General features: G+C 41.0%; 1 protein-coding gene across 1 annotated transcript in view; it reads right to left on the reverse strand.

Annotated features, from left to right (window-relative positions):
* The window catches only part of gria1a (glutamate receptor, ionotropic, AMPA 1a), a 64,925-nt gene extending 40,735 nt beyond the window's left edge, over positions 1-24,190 (reverse strand). Inside the window, 6 exon segments of the mRNA XM_067518598.1 lie at positions 224-382; positions 2,946-2,999; positions 6,497-6,681; positions 10,106-10,345; positions 23,286-23,420; positions 23,568-24,190. Coding sequence (XP_067374699.1) covers positions 224-382; positions 2,946-2,999; positions 6,497-6,681; positions 10,106-10,345; positions 23,286-23,420; positions 23,568-23,655 — 861 coding nt within the window. The 5' untranslated portion in view covers positions 23,656-24,190.
* Positions 24,191-24,482: the final 292 nt, after the last annotated feature.

A 24,482-nucleotide genomic window follows, 5' to 3' on the forward strand; every position in this document is an offset into this window, starting at 1 on the left:
TATTTTTTTTTATAACTTTCATAACAATATGTGGTTAACAAAGACAAGCAAACTAACTAAAAGGGGAAATAACTATCTTGGAAACCTTAGTCCCACACACACAAAAAAAACATCCCCTAACACAGCTCCTGCAGAGTCAATCGTGATTTAGTTTGCACTAAACATGACAGAAGAAATTGTATGTGGACTTTTTGCCAAAAGAAAGAAAGTGAAAGCGAAATACTTTGAGTCCACTCTTGGGCACTTTGGAATCTTTATTGTCGAATTCCATCCATTGCTGAACGACGCGGCTGACGCTGGGCTCCGAGTTGTTGACAAGCTGGAAGCCGGTGATGTTTGCTCCGCCTTTTCTCAGGTCTGTAAGGTCAATGTCCAGGAAGCCCTAACACATGGAGAAAACAAGAAAGCAAGACGATGATTTCATTCATGTGCACACTGAATGACTTTACTAAACTAAGTTCATTTCTGGAACAACTTCAGCTAAATGCCTGACATCAAATTGACATCATTTCATCTGAGAACATCTCAAAATATGTGACTATACATGTCTTATCTGGAATGACTAACCTTGAGACAAAATAGCTACTTGTCGCAGGTTCAAAGCGGACTTTGGCTTTGAGCAGTTCAGAAGTTCAAAAGAGCAATCGATTGCTTAGGGATTATTTCATTTGAAGGAATGAAGGAGGTTAAAGCAGTTACTACTTTAAAAACAAAATGCTAAATTTGAAAAATGTTTAAGATGATAAAATATTTTATTCACTTTCTAATCAATTATCTTATGTAACCTGATTTATTTATTTTTAATTAAGCCTTTTATTATAGAGTCCCAGTATCCAGAACTCGAGTCAAGGCACTAGATGATTCGGTGTAGTAAAGTAGAAAATCTATAATTTGGCTACACCAGTTAATATTAGTTTAAAATAGAACAAGGGAAAAACAACCACTCTTTGTTTGAATTGATTTTAACCAATTGATGTGTGAGCTATAACAAGGGGTCACGTGCTGGTATTTCTTTGTTTTAGGGGGGGGGGGTCACAAACTAAAATGTTTAAAAACTAGTTGGGAGCTCTATTTAAATGCTAACTGCTTTTAACTCTCCCATCAAATGTGCAGGGGTTAATTGCATAATGCAATTGACAAATCCTTCTTTTTCACATTTTTCTCAGTAGTTCCTGAGGGACAAGAGTAGTGAAAAGAAAATAGAAAACCTCATTTCATGGCGGGAGCAGTCTGCTGCTAATCTCCGGTAGACCGACTCTTCATAGGCTACTGTTAACAATAGCAGGATCAAAACCTTATAGGCTACAGTGAACAATGCAAGAGATGCCTCAGGCAGAGCAAAATGGAAAAAGAAGAGATTTACTGTAATGGCATCTCCTACTTGTATTTTTCCCTTCACTATTATGTGGAGAAGGCAGTTTTTTTTTTCAGGGATGGGAGAACGGCAGCAGTGTGGGAGAGACCGCTTCAGTCTCTCAGCAGGCAGCCTGTCAGCGTGGGGAGAAGAGGAGGCAGATAAGTGGGAATGGGTGGGAGTAGAGACAGAGTAGGAGAAAGGGAGAAAAGATTTGTCTAAGATTTAAGAGCAAAGTTTTGACTGATGAGAGGAAAAGGCGCCTCACTAGATTTTCTCCCGGTTACCAGCCATCTATCTGACAACCTTTTCTGTCCGCCTTTTTTCTTTTTTCCTTGCTTTACTGTTATTTGTTTCATGTCATTTGGAGCTTCAGCTCTCTCTTAGCCATATGTCTGCCTCAAAATCTGTCTCAATTTGTGTTTAATCTTCATGTCCACACAGCAAAGACCAATGATGTGCTAAGTGGCTGGCTGTCAACTATAGCACAAAGTTCAAACTGTTTGATGGTGGTGGTTGTGGGGGGTGTACCGCCACAACCACCACCACTGTCTCCCTAATGTACCTTAGTTAATGTCAAGTGTCCATACAGTATTTCTCCACTGGAAAGAAAGAAGTGTCTTCTTCTGCTCCATGTATGAGCTAATGCAGCGCAGTGAGCTGAAGAGGTTACTATAGAAACTAGCCTTTGCTAACTCTGGACATGGATGGGGGTGTTTCTGACAGATATTTTTACCACATTGAAGTATTTACTCCTAAATCGTCTCTATTCTCAATTGTGCTGTAACAGTCCGTCTCTCATATACACACAGACGGTTGCAGACGTGCACGTGAGTAAATTAGCAAAATTCGGAGATGCAAGGACACGGAAAAAGTCCTATTTTTTTGTATTTTATACAAACCTTTTAATAGACCCATTATAAATGACTTTGGCCACTTTGCGTATCAGCTGTTATTACTGTCCCCGTCTTATCATTTCAAATTAAATCTGGCAAACTGGCCAGAAAAGAGAGATTGAGTCAATCTAAAACCCCAGCAGTGAGAAATTGTTCAAGCCAGCAGCTGCATATTAATGCTGCTATTACTACAGCGTCTGTTGATGTCAATTTTCTCTTCATTTGGTCGTATTTAGTGAGTCTGAAAAGTGCTGTAGGGGCCTACATAGCATTTGTACCGGGAAAATGGCAGCAGACAAAGAGAGCTAATGGATATAAACCCGACCTTTTTATGTCACAGTGAGTCTGCATAGATTTCTCTCACTGGCTGTCACAGGTTTCCTGCTGCTTGTGCTTTTATTGTACAGCAAGTCTACCACAGTGCCTTTGGCCAGAGCACTGAAAGAATATATGACATAACCTTAAAGGAAAATTGGATGAGAGAACATAAAAGACATAAGACCAGACAGACTGTGTGTAAATTACAAGGCACATGCAAGTCGATTAAATACGCAATGAAGTATTGAGATTCTGAAGTCCTGTTAAAGGTCACATTTAACAGCAATGTGCATTCGTTTGAGGTAAAAAATTATTAAGAGAACGTCGTGTAAAGAAACCTAAATGAATACAGATGCAGTAATGTAACCAGTACTTACCAGGTTAGCCAGGATGTAGTGATAGCTCTTTGCATTCTTGCCATGTTCAACAATCTAAAAGACAACAACAGAGGGGAAAAATGAAATAAAATGTCTGTGATACAAAGAAAAACTGCAACTAAGAGGGCAAGAGGAGGTTTCTGACAGCTTCTCAGCAGTAAACCTGGTACATTGTACAGTACTCGACCTTGAGCAGGTCAGGCAGAAAGTAGGTTGACAGGAAATCAGTGCAAGGGGACTGAACATGGAGCATCCTACATCATTAAAGGATGACTAACTTTACAAATGTCAGCTTTAAGCAGCTCTGTGTGTAATGAGCCAACATATTTACAGATTACCACTTCCATATAATAAAAGGCACCAAAGTAGCTTAAAGAAAAATGACAGTTCTGGAGTCGGTTACTATTACTACGACAGGGGATGAATTCTTGTAATGCAGACCACATGTACTGCAAGAATGTTTCTTAAATCTTAGTTGTCTTTGGCTAGGCACCCACAAAAACAATGTGGAAAGGAAACGGACTAGAGAACATACAGTCAAATCATAGAATAAATGTTGTAGGAAATGCATAAACAACATAACAATGAATATTTAACCTTTTATTGGAAGTTAAATGCACAACATATTGAGCTTATTGTAACTGTCACAGAAATTACAATCACCCATTTGTAAATACTCTACTATATATGCTTTCCTCCTATTCATGGGCCTGCCACTACTCTCAGCATTATTCCCATGTGATCTAATATTTAAATAACATACAATATTTCACTTCCCTTGAAACTCCACTGTAGTCTAACAATATCATCAAATAATGAAGTAGTTCGGTGTTGAACTGTGACAAGCCCCTCTCCCACGCCTCCTGTATGCCTCATCTCTCTCCTGGCTGCGCTGCTGTCTAACTGTGTGTCCCAAGTCAGCTGAGCGCTGAGGGGTTCAGGGCAGTTTGAACATCACAGCGAGAGGTGTGTGGTGTAGCACCACTACATAAATGAAGTGGGTACATTGGATGCCGCTTTGACTGACATTTAAATGTAGATGTAAGAATTTTGTTAGCTTGTGGCAGTCTAGGGACACACCAGTTCACTTGTGCTTAAATAAAAAAAAGACTGCAGTACTGCGGAACCAATGTGTGTGTTTGTGTGTGTGGCATGGCAGCATACTGGGCAGTCAGATAGAAAAGGGCTAAGTTGGTGGCACTAATTTAAAGACATCCACCATTCAATAAATAGCATTAGCACAAAAAAATAAAAAGCCCATTTTCCTGTTTCACTGGCATTTTTCATGAACTCAACCCACTTCCTTTCACCCTGTGTATACTTTGGGGAGTGTACTCACTTGCTTATTTGTTGTGCATTTCTAACAATGCTCTAGGTCATGACAGAAGGTGGCATTTGTTATTAATGGTGACCCCAGCATGAGGCAGGCCCCGTGGTCGGGCCTTGGGCAAGGAAAAACTAAAGGGAAGTGGGTGTAACACACACAACCGCTGACACCGATACACCCAACACTAGGGGGGGGACGTGCACATTACTGCAATAGTGGACTGTCAAATGGAAATGCTTTGGATGGGACTTGCTTTTTAATTATACACACAGATGTGAGGAGTCATTCAGAGTTCAGGCCCAAGAGAATGCTTCATTTTTTTTCTGTCCATAGGAATACACACTGTGAAACATTTTTTGAGGTGGCTCATCTGTCACAATAAATGTCCTCAGGGGACACAACAACATTCAGCTTGTACGAGAAATCACCCACGGGACACTTTCAGTGACATTATCGTAGAAGAATCTGTGTACTGTAAGAGATGAATGAGACGAACACAGTGAGTGAGTTTAAAGGGCAAAATAGGCAAAGGTGTTTTTGTGTGTGTTTGTCATTGTTTGTGTGCACTGATAGGGCAGTGTGGAGGCAGGGCACAGATGTGGGTGATTGATGGTGGCCATCTGAATGTAGAACTTCTCAGGCTGAGCTCCTGTAAACTGGTGGGAACTGATGCAATAACCTTAACTGTAGACACTGGGCCATCAATAATGTTCACACAGAGCTGCCATAGCTTACACACACACTGAAACACACACACCAAAGGCCTGACTGTGAACATCATTAAAGTGCGTGCGTGCGTTTGTGTGTGTGCTTCCTTTTCTCCTACACAATAATGTGCCGAAACCAAAAATAAACTGAAAAGTAATCCAAATGACATCCAAAAGCAAAACAATATAACAAATGTGTGGATATTTCTGTGGATGTATTTGCCTGTATATGAATAAAGTGGTTCCAATTAGTTCACATTCACACATATACACATTTGTGAATGTCATTAACACCATTTCACTCCATTTAGGTGAGCTACTTTGAGAGCTGTGGTATTTTTCATGCTGGCTCTCTGGCATGGCTTACTGGGGCACTTAACAGAACAGTGTCACCGTTATCAAATATTGTTTCACGTGTGAAAAAGCTTTATAATATTTTCAGTAGCAGCCTTACAGTTTACAATGATTTGTAAATTAGGTCACTGAGTTTGGACAGAGGCAAAAACAGCTTCTCATTTGCCGCCAGCAAATGTTGATTTTGCACATTCTAACACTAGTGGCAAACGAGCTAGTAAAGCTAATGTTAGCCACAGGAGATGGCTGAAAAAGCTAGTTGCAGTTGAGTTTTTAATGTTTTGGGTAGAGCATATACAGTTTAAATTCTGTGGTGTCTCATAGATTTAGCAGCAGGGTTTGACCTTCTCTGATTGGTTCATAGGGAGAGCCTCACACAAAGGCTTTAGCAGGGAACGTTTTCACACTGTTACAAGTGCTGTTCCACAAGTGTGTCATGGGAGGTGCCGGCAGCACCTCTCCATGTTAAGATGAGGAACGTATCTCTGCTACAAAAATATTAGAAAAAAATGTTACACAATGTAGCTTTAATGAAATGCTTCTTGGCCTTGAAATAATTGCCTGGTTACTCGTGTTACTGAAAGTAAGTTATGCAAACTAACATTACATCAGAGCAGGGAAACTGTGTTTAATCAATTACTTGCACTATTGCTCTTAAAAAGACACCATCCAAACTTAAATGTGATTATAAGTCTCACTTTATACATCTTCATTAATTGCATTGAAATCCAGTGTCTGTCAGAGCTGCCATGACTGCTTACAGCTGCTAAGCTATGATTAGGCAATTTCTGTTTGGAGGCGGAGTTAGTGAAGAGTAAACTGTCATGCCCAGATGTGTTTTCTATTAACAGTACAGATGTGTCTAATCAAATCATGATCCTATCAAAAAAATGCCAACATTGTTTTATTTATCCCCTCTGTCTTTGATGTTCCGGGAAACTAAACTTCACAGCAGACCAACAACCACCACATTCTGCAAATTAATACATTTAAAAGGTGTCTAAGTCAAATTTGGACTCATTAGGTAAAAGCTCCTACAGCATCCTAGTGCTGATGCAAACCATACATTTTTTTGTGCTAGGTTGCAGTCTCTAAGCTGAAATTGCATTATAGTGTAGATTGCAACATGGTTGTAATCGCTGTAAAAACAGGGAGCTTTTTACCTTTTTAAGGATGCCAGTGAGCCTCTCAGTCTCACAATCAATGATGATCTGGCCCTCCTTCCTCTTGTCCAAATCCTGGAACACTTTCAAAAAAGAAGCTTCCGTCATGGTTTCCACGTTAACTGAGGTCACCAGCCAGTTCCTTTCCGCTGCTGTGTCCAGTACCTTCTGCAGCACTGACAGTCCTGCACAGAAACATGAAATGAGGTGGAAATAAAAAAACACAAAGGTCTGATTTTATTACGCAGATTGATGCAATAATTATAAGCATCTTATACTGCTTGTAGTTATATTGTGAATTTGGAGACAACATGCAAACAAAACCAATCAAGACGTCATGAAGAAAACCAAACTGTTCTTGATAAGCTTATCCATCAGAATCTCCCCTGCAGCTTTAGAGATAAAGCGGAACACTCAGGATAGTCCATTAAACACACTGACACGTACAGGTGTGCCTTCCCAGCTTGTACAGCGTTGGGTTAAATAATCACTCCTTTCACAGTAACAAATAATCAGCCTGTGCATGATCGCAGACGACCCACTCAGAGCCAGCTTTATGTCCTCCAAGCACCAATTACCGGTGGCATTACTCAATTACGCTGTTACCGATACGCTGCTGAGGCTCTTGAGCATCATAGAAAATGAGGCAGAGCAGCCAATGAGCTAGGGGTTCATGCTAAGACAGGAAATAAAAGGCGATTAGAGAACACATTGATCTTGAGCTCTGATTTACAATCTGACTCACTGTTGTACTCTGTCGCTGCTGGCAGTAGACCAATCAGATTCCTCTCAAGCTGGCAGCCGCAGTTGTTCCACAGAGTAAATAAAGTAATTTCACCCGCAGCAGACTGGCAGCCATTACCCAAATGAATTATAGCAATTAGAAAATTTAGAAATGTAAACTAATACATGATGTAGCTGTATTTGTTTTTCTTCTAAGTCTGTAAACACTGGTAAAGCAATCATGGACCTATATGATGTACTTTGCATATCCTCCATGAATGTTTTAGTGCATGTAGGCGTTTTATGCATATTGATCTACAGTATGTAAAAAATACAAAATTTAAATAAAAAAAGACCTCTCCACAACAACAAAATCAACACAGGCCCTGTCAAAAGAAGAATGAGAAATGCAGTCACAGGCACTGAAAGATGATTGCTCGGCCTTATTAGAATGCACACCAGCTGCTCTCCAGGCAATTCATGCTGCCTTTTTGACACCAAGTCATTAAGAAATAAAAAGATGGATGGCAATTCACCTCCACATATGACCGCAACACAATGCATGTAAATACATTTGACAAACACAAACGTATTTACATGGGATGTAAAATTGAAATGACACACAAGAGTTTTTAAAGTGTTACTGGAAATGTACATGGAGATGTATGGAACCTTTCACTTTCCATTCACTGCTGCTCATGGGTGAAAAATTGTAGACCTTGGTGCTGACAGATTTAATAGAAACTGTGAAACTGATGATAGGCTGAGGATCACAGGGGGCAGCTAATCATGGTTGTGAATAAGGTCAGTGGGTACTGAGGAGAATGGACAGCTGTCTTGGAGTGAGTCCTGATGTCAGTGAGAGGTTTCAGCACCATGGAAAGCGCCATGTCCCCTTAAAGCAGTTCCCTTTATTTAGTCCTTTCAATCTTTAGGTCCTTATTTTGTAATGATTTCACTTTCACTCTTATAAGCACATTTTTGATCTTATGCCTTTGGGAATTAGTTTTGCATTATGTACATTATGTTCTAGCGTTAGAGCATAAAGCTGAGCAGCAGTCAAGATGCACTACACACAGTGCTTGAATCTCATTAACGCTTAGTGTTGAGAATATTCTGTGCTTTACAGAGGGACCTGGTGTCAACTTTCCTTCAATGTTATCAACACAGCTGGCTTATTACACTTCTTATCTTATATCTTTATATCCATCTATTCATCATCCTTCCCCTGCCCCCCCCCCCTTTTTTTTGTGCCACTGTGTTTGCACTGAATATTGTCTCGCCTCTTTAAATGTAGCTATGTGCCTGATGCTCCCCTATAAATCAGAGCCAGCCTGACAGGGCTAGCCAAGGTAAAAATGGTCCTCCAAAGGCATCCTGGAAGAGAATAATATCATAATGGAATCTGGCTGTTATAAGCACCCTTTTGGCCGGAGGCAAAATACAGAGATCTGGGCACCAGGCAATCGTGAGCAGAAAAAAATAACACTTACGGAAACCATTTGCTGAATATTGTTTATGATAGGTGTAATGGGCTATCAAATTTGTTTTCCTGTTCTTGGTTTTTGAAAATAAAAACGATTTATTAGTGGATGCAATGCTACAAGAGAGCAAGACAGATGTTCACTGAAAAAAAAGGGGGGAAAATGTTACAGCTCCTGAGGTAACATGAAAGTGATAATGGTGTCCTTGTCCACATCGGATAATGGACTCAAACACTGGAATAAATCGAAAGAGGAACAGAAATTTTATCGAACTTTCACCTTGTTATAGACATTGCAATGATTAGCAACAATAATAAAACAAAACAAACAAACAAACACAGAAAAATCCCTCAAAACAAAATATAATTTTTCTTAAAGGCTTAAAATAACCCTGTATGAAGGGTGACTGCCGCATAGTATCCAGGCAACAGAGGACTACTGATATAGATTCCACTGGCTCCATCCCACCACTCAATCACACAGGGGTGACCCAGCACACACAGACACACACACACAGCCCAACAGTATTTGAGGGGATAATGAAGAGATAACACAAGATACAAAAAAAAAAAGCAGTTGGATGTGTGAAGCTATCATCCTCATACATCAATATGGCTGCAGACCACTGTGAAATCTCCTGTCACCTCTCGATATTGCACTTAGCAAACTGACATGATGGCAAGGTCAAAAACAAAAGCAGATAAAAGCAGTAAGTTCTCGTTTTGTTTACAGTGTATAAAAATTAGAATTTGCAGAAGTTGCACGCATATACAGTATAAAAGGTGCATGCTTTTAGGGACCTAGACACAATACATTTCAAACCCGAGCTCAAAACCCAGAACACCTGGGACAGATGGCATGGCATTACGGGAAGGGTATAGCTGAGTGGATAGAGAGAAAAGCAAGTGGAGCAAGCAGGAGGCTGACAGGTGTGTTACTTTTATTTTTGTCTGCCTCTGCAGAAGAGCTTCTTCTGTTATTTCAACTGAATGTTGCAGCATTTTTTGTGTTGCTTGTTTCTTTTTGTTGTTATGCTACTTGCAAAAGGGATACAGGTTACTATGGATGACTGTTCAGTGAAAAGCTTTTGCTCCATTGTGAGTTGTATCTGCCAGTGAGAGTAGGACAATGTTTCTTTTCCGTGTTCTCCATCTGTACAAAGTCAGTGGTCTAAAATAAATTTTCTGATGGCTGCTTATTACTGTGGAATAGCTACCAGTGACCCTTTTGCTGTCTCCATGGCAATGTGAAGATGACTAGCAGTGGTTGCTTTTATGCTTGTTTCCATCTTTTTCTTCTTTCGTGAACATAGTGTAGACAGCACATTTTCATATTGATGCTGAAAGTTCAATGTACAGTAGGAAAACACAAATTAAAAAAAAAAAAAAAAAGTGTTTCCTACCAGAGTCAGAACTATACATGTAGACAAACTTGTTCCATCCGTAGTGATCAATCACTCCCACCAAAGCATCCTGGAGCTCAGGCCTCAGCTGGATGACAAACTGATTGGCCGTCTCGATGGGAAAGGACGGTGTGACGAAGCAGACGTGCAGCGCTCCGCAAAAGGACATGAGCATGTTGACTGTCTTCCTGTCATACAGGCCAATGATGGCATACACACCTTTGGAGAACTGGGAGCAAACTGCAGGAGGGAATAGATAAAAGAAGCAGATGATAGATTTTAGGTGAGCTCTGAACTTTTCTAGTTCTGGATAGAGAAATGTTGGTTTGTAACATGCACAAATCACCCTAACAATCAAAAGCAAAGTCAGTGGCAATAGTAGAAAGCAATCCATACTACATACTCCATCACCTAGAAACTTGTGTTACTTTGCAACAAAACAATAAATAAAACTGTAATATTTTCAGCAGTGGAAATGTTAAGCTTCAAGCATTTCACTGAACATATATTTCACATATTGTAGATCTGAATATCTGTTCTGTCTTGTTTCTTGTTACAAAATATGAAGGATCCTTCTGTGAAGGATCCAAATTACTTAATCAAACAATGAATCTGTCTATATACAGCTTTTATTTCTACAGTTTCTATTTGTTATCTTTCTGTTCATGTAAATAATAAAATGTATAAGAAGAAGGTAGTTTTAAATATAGGACAGACATGTATGAATTATAAGTATGAAAAATCATTATTCAATTTAATTATTAACCTGGTTCATCACACAGAGCTTTGTTTCTTTCATTTGAAAATAGTTTTAATAGCCGTGTCTTTTCAGATACTGGGTGGCATGTTTATGCAAATGTGACCAGTTGGTCTCATTGTATGCTACAACTGTGTGTTTGCCTTCAATGAGATGTGGAGGAGGTGAAGGCAGATGAGGAGTAGAGAGGTTAATCAATGCATCCCCAGGGTTCCATTGACATTTTACTGGCAGCAGGAGGCAGTTTCAATCTCTCATTTGCTTTTCTCCCCCGGTCTTTCCATTTCTCTTTCTCTCATTGTCTGTCACTTTGACTTCCTTCACACCCTCTAATATCTTAAAATAGCTAATTTATGTTCACAGTCTTTTCTCTGGAAGGTATATCCACTCTGTGTTTTCATCACAGCATGCTATCTTTGCACTTGCAGGTCTAGCCTGGGCTATTTTCCACTGCGGTGATGGGTGGGCCTTACTTATCTCAGTATTTACCAGACAGATTGAAGTCGCTGTCTGTCCCCACACGAGGGCCAGCTCACTGCTAGGAGCTGAGCGAAAGACGGAGAGAGGATGGCCCATACCCAAAATGCCTAACCTGTCACAGACCTGCACCCCCTGGGCAGGCACGTGTGGGTTTTTGCATGTGTGTGATGGAGATGGAGGGAAAGCGAGAAAAGGGAGAGGGGGACAAATTCAGTGCTATCACATAAAGTATGTGTGCACACACACATGACCACATGCACACATGCAGCTTCTAGTGCTCCTAGAGCCTGGTGACTCACCCTACTTAAAGCAAGCCCTGAAATAGACATTCTGCACCTCGCCACACTGACTCAATAACAGAACTATCTTTCCTTCATGGTCTGCACACGCTCTTGCTAGTAAATGGACACTGTCGCCTATTGCTTTCCACCAGCACACATTATATTTCCCCTTACAATTTTGTAGGACCAATTTCAGCTGTGGCCTCCATGTTATGCCTGGATAAAAGGTAATGAGAGCTTGTTTGACTTTTTGTGCAGTGTCCCATTACTCTGCCCTACAGCAGTTACCATGTTTCACTGAATATGAGTCATTTTTCATACGTAGAGTATGAGTACCTGACAAAAAATTAAAACACACACACACACACACACACACACACACACACACACACACACACACACACACACACACACACACACACACAGCCATGTGGCATGGACCTCCTGCTTCAAGCTGGCAAGAAAAACATGTGCTCGTCTAATACAACATGAGCTTGACAAAGAACATTGGTTTAACGCAGCAGTCTCATTTCAGGTAGCAATATGGAGAAGCGGCATATCGAGTATTTTTCTGTGAGAACTGCTTGTTAGCACTACTCCACATGTGTAACGACATTGGAGGGAGAGCTGATAGACCTTAAGTGATCCTGAAGACCGCAGCAACACCTGTCCACCCTGGCACTCTTAGTCTTTTCACCACAGTTACAGCTGCTATGGCGGCAGGAGCAAGGTTACCCGGGCAACGGTCTGTTTTTCTGGCAAGGATTACAGTGGCTTAAAGGTGGTAAAGGACTTCTGGAAGATGGAATGGAAATTCTGAGTGCTTGGATGTTTTGTTATAATTAGCATTCTGAAGGAATTAGCAAATTTGAAAAACTGCTAAATCCTTAGCTAAATTCCACAATAATGGAAGATTTACAGCTCAGTTCCATTGCTTTGCTTTTTTATTTACACTTAAAACAAGCAACAAGTTATAAAGTCAACAGAATCTTTCAGCATATGGATACAGATTCAGGAATGTCCACAGAAACGGTCTTCTGACTTGGCATTTTTACCAATTCTTTTACCTGTCTCCTGAATAGATAAGCTGATCTTCCTTTGGAGTGGCCAGAGAATTTTGGGTCCAGACATTTGAATAAATCTCTGACTTGGACTTAGAGTGCAGGCATTACTGCTTTTAAAAGAGTTTGGGGCTTCAAAAGAAGAGGGGAAACAACTAAAATCCTAAAGGAACTGATGCTAGCACAACAGGAGGAGCTGTCAGAAACAACTCATGCAGCTACTGTCTTCCCTGTTCTCTGTTTCCTGTGCCCTGCAGCTGTTCCTGTGCTTAGCATGAGACAAATATCAAATGACAGACGTGTCTGTGCCGGCTGCACAAAGAGGGTGTGTTTGTGACAGTTGTTCTTGCATCTGAAGTTGTGGGTGATGGGAGGGCTGCTAGGGGGGTTAGTAAGTAACGCTGCATCCTTTATACCGGTCATGGATGTTTAAAGTCCAAACTCACTCGGAGCTTCCAAAGCATTAGTACTTTACTGGTACAAATAAAGTCTGAGTTTAACATTATGATCACATTACTAATAAAGTTGGTGAATGTGTGTATAAATATGACAAATGAGGGGCATGGATGTTTAATTAAAGCCCATAAATTTGATCTTTATCTGTCAAAAAAAGCAGTACAGTTGAATTTAACTGAAAAAAAGACACAAAAATGTCACATTTATGAAAACAAAACTAAGTTTGCAAGAATTAATATAAGTACAGGCTTTTTCTGTGTGTCGGCTCTCAGCCATTCCATGCAGGGGTCGCCACAGCGGAATGTGTTCCGCACTTTGATTTGGAGTTTTTAACGCCGGATGCCCTTCCTGCCATAACCCTCCCATTTTATTTGGGCTGGAGACCAGCACCAATGTGGAGATTTAATAATTCACTTTGTAGAGGACATATACTGATAAGTATGTTATATATGTACATTTTGTGGCTCCACACACAAAAATACTTTTTTCTACTATATTCCATCACTGGGAATTGCATGCTATTATCCTATGTAGTGTTCAGGGCCCAAAGTATGCAGGGAGGGTTCAGCTGGAGGGAGTGTACTGATTGGAGGGTTCTTCAGTCAAACATAAAGGTCTTTTCTTTTGAAAGACACCCAGTACTGTGGACTGTCAAGTGACACCACAAGACAGGACTAATTCTAATCTAATTCAAATGCACCTCTTAATCATATATTGTTCTACTCTGTTTACTTTTTACTTTGGATTTCCAAAGAAATCCGTTGGATCTTAGCAAAAAGTTTTTATTGAAAAAACTCTGTCACAATAATCCGTAGCCCGAGGCAATGACTCCAGTAGTCAAAAATAGTCCAACGCCCAGAGACATTTAAATTATAATGATATATTGTATGAAGGAGTTAAATATCAAATCCTCACATTTGAATGTTGGAACCAGACATTGTTAATATGCTCGTGGCGTAGCACCACTTTGATCTAGACTGAAATATTAAAAAACATTTTGGAATGCAAATACTGATCGGTCACATTAATACTGGTGAATGTTATAGAGAGCAAAATGTGACACTGTGTGCAGAGGTGGTAAAGGTACACAAACTCAATACTCGTAGTAGAAGTACAAGTCATGGCCTAAATAAAATCTCCATTTGAAGGAGTACTTCAAACTTCAAATTTGGTAAAGGTGCCCCTCCCCCATCCCCCCATTTATGTACTGACAGGTGGTTAACCCATAATGATACATAAGCATGTATTAGGTTAAAATTTTTTTGTAAAATTATATCATATTATTATGTTAAAAGCACCAGGTGGAATTAATGCTGTGGGTGATCATTGTATTTGGCAATGGGAGACATTCAGACTCTTTGGTAATAATCAACCACTATCATACAAGTAACACATTTTTCTATTATAATGCACTCAATTTTAATACTAGTGTATTAAATTGCACTGATATCTAAACCTTTCATTACAAATCTAGCAGCAAAAAAGGGACCATAAAGAAATCAGTACAAAGGCTGATAAAGGGAACTACAGTACTACAGGTATAGAAACTCATGGCCTAAGTGATTAAGGCACAAATCATAACCTGAAACAAGCTTGGATTATATCTGGCCAGGGATCTTTTTTGCACGTCATTCTCCATCACTCTTTCCCCTCATTTCCTTTCATATTGCTGCTGTTGGCTCTGTAATAAAAGGCAAAACATGCCCCCCAAACAATCACTAGTGCTAGATAAATAGTGCAAAGAAAACAGGTGTTTGTTTGGGGTGGAACACCGTTCCTATATGTTGTTTGTGACTTGAATTGTTATTCTACTGCATCATTTCTATATTTAGTTTAAGGTATCCTGAACTATGAGAGGGGCAACAGGAGCAGAGAGGTTGCTGTCACATCAGGCAGCAATATGCGCCACCTCCCCAAAGGTTAAGGGTCACTCAAGCAACCACAGAGCACTTTGGGAGGATATAAACATATCTGACACTAGACACTGGAAGACGTGCACTATCATCCTCCACTTAGCCACCCATGGCTAATAACTGTCAGATGATGTGTGTAATAAAAGCAGAGAACATGTTGTGGTCCCTCTGGTCCCATCCATCTTCTAGAAAGCTAATCAGCTATGGTAATGAGAGGCCGAGCAAATGAAGTCGATACTCGATTCATACACATTGTACAAATACATGCATTCAGATCCCGTGAAGGCTGCACACGCTTGATGTACCTATCAAACACCCACCTCTTTCAACACCCCTCAAAGTAAAAAAATAAATAAATGTCTCACTGGTTTTGACAAGAGCAAGTCTCACACACAGCTTGTGCTTGTGAAGAATCCCTCAGGTGATGGGTGGGGGAGGCCTACTTTGTGAGTCCTCCAACACAGCATGACTCACACAGTGCAATCAATCTCCTTCTGTGTAGAGGACAGGGACCCAGGGGACCAGAACACAGCACCAACATGGATCTGGATGAATGTATGCAGGCATACACTGAGTAGGAGGGTTTTACTGTGAGAACTGGTTTCTCTGGGATCTCCTGCAAATGTGTTGTGGAGGAAACAATGATAACAAATACATCCAGAGATAATGTGTCAGTTAACCGCAAAGAGGTTATTTCTTCCCTGTGTATATTCTGCAGGAAAAAAAAAAAGAAAATTACATTTTAAAGGTTTCAAGAAGGGGGCTGAGCTTTGCATCACTGTCTTCCCATCTCTCTAGAGTATCCACATACCCCATGGATTGTTGCGCTCCAGAGAGGTGCGCTCACTGTTCCCTGGTATAAACAGCTTTAGCTCCTCAAGCTCAGGGGAGATTTAGTGCCTGTGCAAGAGCAATAAAACTGTGTTTATGTCACTGCTGTGTGTGGCAAAGAAATAGGTAACAATGGAGAAAAGGGGAGAAGACAGGAGGTGAAACAGGAGGAGGTGAACAGGTGAGGTGAAAGATAAAATGAGAAAGAAAAGAAAGACGGCAGGCAGGCAGGAAGACACTGAGCTCTTTAGGTTCCAGCACTGGGAATAGCACTGATCAGAGCAGCTGACCAGCTAAACAGGTCTTAGATTAATGTCGGAGAGCATTGGATACTCGAGAGACTGCATTAGTTGAAACGGGGGTAGTGAGAGGTTAATAAGGACGATCCAAAAAGCGAATGTGTCTTGAAAATGTAGGTAAGGGCAAACCGAAGGTGAAGTTGGTGGTCGGGAGTGAAGAAGAAACAGCAGCATTAGTGTCTGTGAGAGTAGATGATAGGCACACCGCTGCGAACAAAGAGAGCAGATGCCAGGCTAGCAGTGGGAAACACAGGGACCACACAGTGAAACCTCGATTTCTTCTATTTCCTCTTAGTAATAAAACAATGGCACAGCATTGCCTCATTAAATGGGTAATCGAGGGTGTGAGAACACTCCCCTCGGCTCTGAACATCTCTTTCTCTCTCTTCCTGCGTCTCTCACCCTCTCACGCTATGGCATTATCTCTCCTCCTTGCTGTTTCTCGCCGCGTTTCCAATCTGGTTTGCTGCGAAGCCCAGTCACCTGCTGGATAAATGCTTACCTGGGCATTGGGTCAGAAACCCATCCCAGACCAGCTCCTGTCAGGGGGTATGGAAACTCCAATTATCTCCTTAACAATTACCCCTTCCCAATTATCTCCCCATCTGCGTATTAATGTCGACAGCTGCAGAGGGATGGCCCTGCTCACACGCGCTTACTTCTCTGACAGAGGAAGCGATGGAGATGGACACACAGCACAAGACGAGGCAAACACACAACCTGCATGCAAATTTATTGGGAAACACTGTAGAAAATGTCTTCAAGTTTAAAGACTTTCTTAATAAACCTGCACAGACTTTATGTGTGCAAGTATAAATGTTGCATTAACTTTTTTACAAGTTGCTATTGAGCTATGGCGTGTTTGTTTTTATTGTCAGTGTAGTTTTTGTCATGTTTGGTGCTCTAATTTTGAGCAACAGTTGCAGGTCTCGTGTCACGGCAAGACTTTTATGTGGAGCATCTGCATGGCTGTGCGAAAGACAACAGCAATGTACTGTATAAACAGTTGCACTATGTCGCACTGTTTGCCTGTAGCTCTTGTTCCTCATTAAAGCACACAGAGGCTTTTGAGATGTAGCATACAACAAAAGAGGGACTGTGCTTCTGTCTTTGCTGCAGAAACATGACAACTGCCATCATCTGGCGCCTGTGTCTGCACACCACACCACAAGTTCTGCATCCCCAAACGCATTGTTTTCTAATTGCCAGCCCCACACGTCTCGGCTCAGACCTCCACGTCCCAGCTGCCATTACCTCCAGAGATGACAGATTTGTTTTAAATACTTGGCGAGCCTGTATGAATACAGAAATTAATTTACAGGAGACTTAGAAAAGAAAGAGAGTAAAACAAATACAAAGAGACTGGACACAGATGATGTGTGTTTAGCAGTGACAGAGCGTATGTGTGATGAAGACCGATTTGTCCCAAGACCCCAAGGGCCAAGACAGGCATTGAGGTTACAGTTAGAAAATGGGTATATCAAAGAATTCAATAAGAGTGTCCCCTTCCTGACCGTGTCTCTTTTCCTCCACTCATACCTCATGTGTACATTCACTTTGCCTTTTATTTTGCAAATCAACACCAGCACACACAAGGCACAGAACCAATCTCTTCCCCCCTTCTGCTCCACACTATCACCCCGCTGCTTGGGGAGCAGTTTTGGCTGATCTACATTGATTGCTATGGGCCATTCTCTATCCCTGGTGCTCTGGAGCACAAAAAAATACAAGACTTCTCATTCATCAAACGGGCACCTGCCACACTCCAGCCCAAGAGAACTACAGTCAGTTTCCTTTTATTTTCCCAACATTCTCTTTGTTTTCTCCTCCACAAATAACTATCACATCCCGAATAGACAGGGGGGAAGCGGTGATCTGCGTTTTCAATTTCACATTGAATACTTGGTAATCCCTTTGAACATGTACGGCCTATGGACGTCAGTCAACAGAGCTGTACCTAAATTACTGACAAAGAAGTTACACAATAAAATACAACACCCCGAGGTATTACTGACACCAGCTGCCACATCTAAAGTGCAGCTTAACCTCCACCCTCACCCCACCCCTTTTACACTTAACATTTATACCCCACCTGAGACTTAGTTTCTGGGGTGTAGTTTGCCTCCAGAGGGGGTAGAGAGTAGAGCTTTAGAGGTGTATAGACAGAAATAAAGGACTCCAGGAGGCAATATTTTATTTAAAGAAAAAAAAAACAGAAGACACTTTAGAAAGCTAAGTATATTTTAGAATTACAACACTTAACAGACTCAAATCTCTTTCTTTCTGTGGGATTATTATTATATATTTATACTTATAACTCAGTGGAGTGAAAGATTTAAAAGTGCTGCACTGAATAATACATTAAATGCATCTGCTCAAGCTCTGTCTCTTGTTTGCTATTGTGTGTGTGTGTGTGTGTGTGTGTGTGTGTGTGTGTGTGTGTGTGTGTGTGTGTGTGTGTGTCTGTCTGCGCACGTAACCAGAGAATTTGACAAAGCTACCTCACATGTTCGCACACATTTCTCTTTCATCATGATACTAGGTTGCTGAGAAATACTTGCTTCAAGTAAACACTGCGTTCAATACGCACATAAAAAACACAAAAAAACAGGTTCTTTATCTTGTATGTATAGTTCCTATTTGCTACTATTTTGGATTTATTTATGAATAAGTTTTGTAGACAATAATTTGACTACAGCAGGGAAAAATGTCTTTCTTTGGTTGACCTACTAGTGATTGGTTTGTTTTGAAGGGTCAAAAGATAGAAATGTTGTAAAATCACTGACCTGAAATAATTTAATTTAAGCTAAAACTGAAAGTATAATACACACAAATTAAGGTCAATATTTGACTTGGAAAGTCAATTTGGTCAATATTTTACCATTTTCTTCTTTAAATAGATGTGAGACTCTCATGCTTCTTGGGCTGTCACAGCTTTTTTGAGAAAATAAAACATCAGAGCCTACACCACTCTGTAAATTCATCTGTTTAATATCAACCAGCATTGATGGAGAATTGAACAAGATGTTCTGCATACTCGCAAAGCATCCACACGTTATGTCATCTGAAAACAACCAATTTTCTGTTTGTTTGTGGAAACTCATTAGTTACAGTGGTTGTGGTAAATTTTTATAGCATTATAAGTATACCAGCATCGCACTGTTCGATATTTTCCTCACACCTGTGAAGTCACATCCTGCTCCGGTGGCACACCTGACTATGGTCTAGCACCTTGAAATTGTATCCTTAACTTAACAAATACTTCTAAGACTTAATAGATATCTGGTGTATCCACATTATTGACAGGAAATCCCATTGGTACCACTGACATTACCAGCCTAAATTAGCAACACAAGACACCATCATTTGACCCCCTCTAGACTTGACTTCCTGCAAGTAATTCATATCTGTCCTCTGTGTTTGCCCAGAAGAAAGCATTCCCCCACCCCACCCCACCCCCCACTCCCCATCATCTGTGCCGTATTGATTGGATGGTTATGCCTCCATACGGTCTTCAGTTCATTGATCATGGCTGCCAGTATATCCCAGGGAAACACTGCTGCCTGCATCACAGTGATCGTCAAATCGTCTTTACCATCAACACTAATTAGTCCAAATAAAAGACTCATTATCAGGATGAATGGACTAGACACAAAATCAAATCTGTGTTACTGACTTGTAAAGATACATTTACAATTAGTTTAAATATCCACTTTTTGCAAATGTTAAATGTTGTTTCTGGGTGCAAAGTTCTCTAAATAGAAAACAGCCAAAGCTTAAATTCTGAAACTCACCACACAGGATATCAAAGAGAAACAATAGTAGCTGGCTGAGGCTTTAACATGAAGCTAAATTTTTAATAGGGTTCTTATTATAAATGTCAATAGGAATTTATGGTAATCTAGATATGTAACTGAACATTGACTAATAAAATGTACAAACAGCATCCCTGACAGTTTTATTTAATCTCAGGAAACATAAAAAGAGACACTGTCAAAAATAATTAAAATCATCTCATAAAACAGCGTGGCTTTGGTCTGTGAAAAGAAAGAAGACAGAGAAATGCTAATTAGCTCTGGTGCCCTGTCTCACATTCTGGCCGCAGTCTTGCCATCGTCATTACGACCCTGATGAATCCACAGGCAGGAAATAAAATGAACCATTTCACCATTAACCAATCGTTGCTACTTTCTATGATTGTTTCCTTCTCTCTGCTCTTTGCTTTCTCTTTCACCTTTGCCCTAGTTCACCCAGCCCTCCCCTCAAATCTCCCACTACTATTCTGCTGCTCTTTAGGCAGGTGCCGATGAGTGTGTGTGTGTGTGTGTGTGTGTGTGTGTGTGTGTGTGTGTGTGTGTGTGGTGGGAGGGCTTGTTTCTGGAGGAAGTGGCTAGTGATAAGAGCCAGCTAATGAGTATCACCCTCATCCGGAGCTCCATTCATCCCAGTGCACAAGGGCCCATTCACTAGCTGCTCTTCACACTTGTGAACCCCTGGGCACATTCTCACATTCATACATACTTACAGAGGTGAACTGTCACTCACTCAAGACGTCCTACACAGATGCCAGAATAGGCACCCAGATGTAGAAACACACATGCACACACACTCCTCCATACAGACATACTAAACATAAACCCAGGAATAGGCTGCTTTTCTCATCTGACTCATTATAAACAAGCTCTGCCTGGAGCCCTTCTTTTTTTTCTCTTCACAAACACATCCCTATAGCCTCCACATCCAAACACGCTTTTAGAATGAGTGACACACAGCAGGAAGAGGTGTCATATTCATTTTTGCTGTCTCCCTCCGCTGTGAATCTTTTTGACACGCTTGTACTGCAGCCCACCATCATACCCATGGACTGCAGCAATATATGTGACACGATGGAGAAAAGATGTCAATCGTGTGAAGAGTGAGAGGGGTGACTGATGCATAGAGGAAAAATCTGAGGATATCTTGTACTGATGACAGTGACTGGATCTAGTAAAACCAGAATAGTGGAAGCGATATTGATCAAATAATCAATTTAAAGTAGTTACCTAAAGATTCAGAAGGCGATGATCAATCATTGAGAGTTTTTAAAGTTGCCTGTTGCAAAAAAAAAGGATCCGTCTTTATCGTTTGCTTTATATTTAAAAGGGAGTTTAGAACTGATTTAAACCAGTCAAATCAATGAACAGAAAATGCAATGAACAGAAGCTTCGTCATGTTGAATGTTAGTCAATGAAGTCCAAATCCCCCTATTGTTCATAAAAAGCTTATTGTAGGCTCGAGTACGTTTGCTGCCGCCTCTCTACTGGGTGTCTGCCATGACTACAACATTAATGTAACCCCCCCCCCCGACTCCCTCCCACCCCACCACTCCCTGCTGATACACACTTCATGTTTGATCCACTATCAAGATTTCTGGAAATGTTCAGCAGCAGCCTGACCCTCATATGCACATCACATTCCCTTCTGAGCAGAGGAGCATCTCATTAATGAGGGAATCTTGGGTGTGTTTACATTTCATTACACAGCTCTGCCCGGCTCCCCGGCCTAAATGGCTAACAGGGGTAGCTGGTGGTTGGGGTGTCGGCTGGGGACTGTTCCAGTTTCCAAATATTTTCAAAAGCCCTTATTATATTCTTTAAAAAGTCTCCTCTCCAAAATAATACACAGTGTAAAGTCAATGTTCAACTTCATAAAGTTTGTGGATTTATGGACACCCAAGATGCTGCTAAATAATACAAAACTGCAGGGATATCTGCCCTGGCAGAAGAGAGAACATTTGCTTTTAATGATTGTGTCCAACATTCGATGGCAGACCGTACTGAATGTCTATAAACCAGCATGAGTGCTGTTGCATATAATGCTTTATTTCCAATCTAATTCTTAGGCCATAACTGAATGTAATAACTGCAACAATCACATTACATTTAACTTCCAAGTCAGAATGTTGTTACACACATATTTTGTGTCCTTATAAAACTGCATCACAATCGCAAATTCTGTTCTGTTAATATGAGTCTGCATGCAAATCAGTGAAAACAAGGTAAAGACCACTTTCTAAATTCTAGGAATGTTTAAAAGTGGAAACAGTGTCTGACAGAAGTAATCAAATGTCTGTCACTGAGGCAATGTCACACAGCTGCTAAGGCAAAGCTGTCTGAGGGCATCTCCTGCAAGTGTGCGACCTCACTATAGTAAGTGTGAGTGACCGAGGACTATTGTACTACGGACTTACAGTAGACTGGCATTTCTTCTGTGAAGCTCAGGTTTTTACTTGGCTGGTGTAATGGCACCAAATCACGAACAGGACAATGGCATCCTTACTGCTCTGAATAGGAACTCAATGATTTTTTTAAAACCCCCTTTGTTGACCATAAATCATACATCATTTTGCCACATGCTTTTATTTAAAATGTGGCAACATCTTTACATAAATTAACAGAACACACTCTCAGATCTGTCTGTTAGAAGTTGGTGTACGTTGATGTGAACATTTCTGAGATACTCGTAAAAACCCTCCGCGAAGTTAAAATATTTATTGCGTGCGAGTGTGCGAATAGTGCGTGTTCTCATAGAAAAACAGAATCGGATTGTCATCCGTGGCTTATTAAAAATGCACTCTCAGTCGTTTCCCCTCTTTGTTCACGTCGCCTGAGAGCCCCGATCTTCGCTTTACCCCTTTTGCTGTACCTTTGGTTAAAAGACAGAAATGCGCACTGGGATCGTTTTTAAATGCACACAGCTTTAAAAACCTAATGTTAAATGACTGTGGGATCTCTTTTGATGTTGCAGGGGGGTTGGTTCAAAATCCCCGCGGCTTCTCCGGAGCACAAAATGCAACCATGTAAAAGGGAGCAGGGCAAATAAGTCCGCCGCGCTCCAACGCAACAGTTAATAAAATCACCTACTAACACACGTCGGTCCTTCCAGTAGCCAGAGCCTATAAATCTGTGATATAACAGGTTGCGCAAGCTTTCACTTTGCCACAGAGTTCCAAACGCTCTTTACCAAGTTGATCAACAGATTGAGACGCAGGGAAAAAAATGTGACAGAACAGACACAATAGGGCAAATAGCAGCGCATGCAGTCTGATTCCAGTGAGACTTACAGGCGTATGTCATGGAGAAGCTGTTCCCCATCTTGACCATATCCACCTGCGGCACCAGTTTGGGGATGTCCTGGTGGTGCGAAAGGGCGAATCGAAAAACCTCATATTCGTGCGATTCGGTTGGAAACAATCCTCCTGTTGAGCAGCAAAGAATCGGGAGTTAATGTTGGACACACTGGAGCAGAGGACAAACCAGCAAAACACACACACGCAAAAAGACACATGAAGTTGGAATTAAGAGGTGTGGACACTGAGACAAAAGGTCTAATGCGCCATTCTCACCTATATTAATGTTACTTGGGAAACTTGAGCTTGAACCCAAGCACATCCCCAGTAAACTGGTGTAGAGGATGGTGAAGCTTCGCTGCATATTTCCTTTTGCATTGGCGAAGGGAAAAGAGCCGAAATCCAAACATATGTTTGTCCGTGAGTGAAGTTAAATCCAACGCGTCTCCTCTGCTCCTTTCGCCCTCCGTCAGAGCAGCATTTACAGCAGCGAGGCAGTTATCGCAATGGCGAGAGGAGGCACCTTTCTCTCTCCTCTGTCTCTTCTCTCTGCTGATGCTCTCTTGTCCTTGGCTGCTGTTGTACGAGACGGAGAATGACTTCAGCATTAGCCGCACTGCAAAAAATAGGTCCGTCTTTAGAAGCTCCTGAGTCTCAAAGTCATTTTAAAATAACATTTTAAATTTTCTTTTACACAACGAGGCGAGACGACCCCACTTGTTTGTTGCTTGGAAGAAGTGTTGGACTCTTTTAAAACCGGTGTAGAAACAGGTGTCATAGCAACAAGGCTGAATACAGCCAGTCGCTTATGAATGAAATTACATCACAATGTCTGTCGTTCAAACAATCAGCGCAAGAAACAAGTGAAATGACCTCCCATGACTTCCTGGACTGTGGAAAATGAAAACAGAAGCTACACCTTCATCTTCAATAGTTAAAGAAGTAATTTGAAGGGCGAATATTTTTTGCAGCGTACTCTACTCTGCTACTTCAGAGCGCACCCACAGGTCCCTGAGGAGACGCACTGGATTTCAAGGATGGCCATTCAGTCTGATGCACTCCAATAAGGATCCATAGCATTATCCAGACGATAGTGACGATCCGATTTCATTCTGTAGTTTTATTTTTTATTTTTTTATTCGCCTTTCCCAAAGCACATTTCTCTCAAAGCAAAAATAGCATTTATAGGGT

The sequence above is a fragment of the Channa argus genome, chromosome 10 (assembly GCF_033026475.1).
Source record: "Channa argus isolate prfri chromosome 10, Channa argus male v1.0, whole genome shotgun sequence".
NCBI lineage: Eukaryota > Metazoa > Chordata > Actinopteri > Anabantiformes > Channidae > Channa > Channa argus.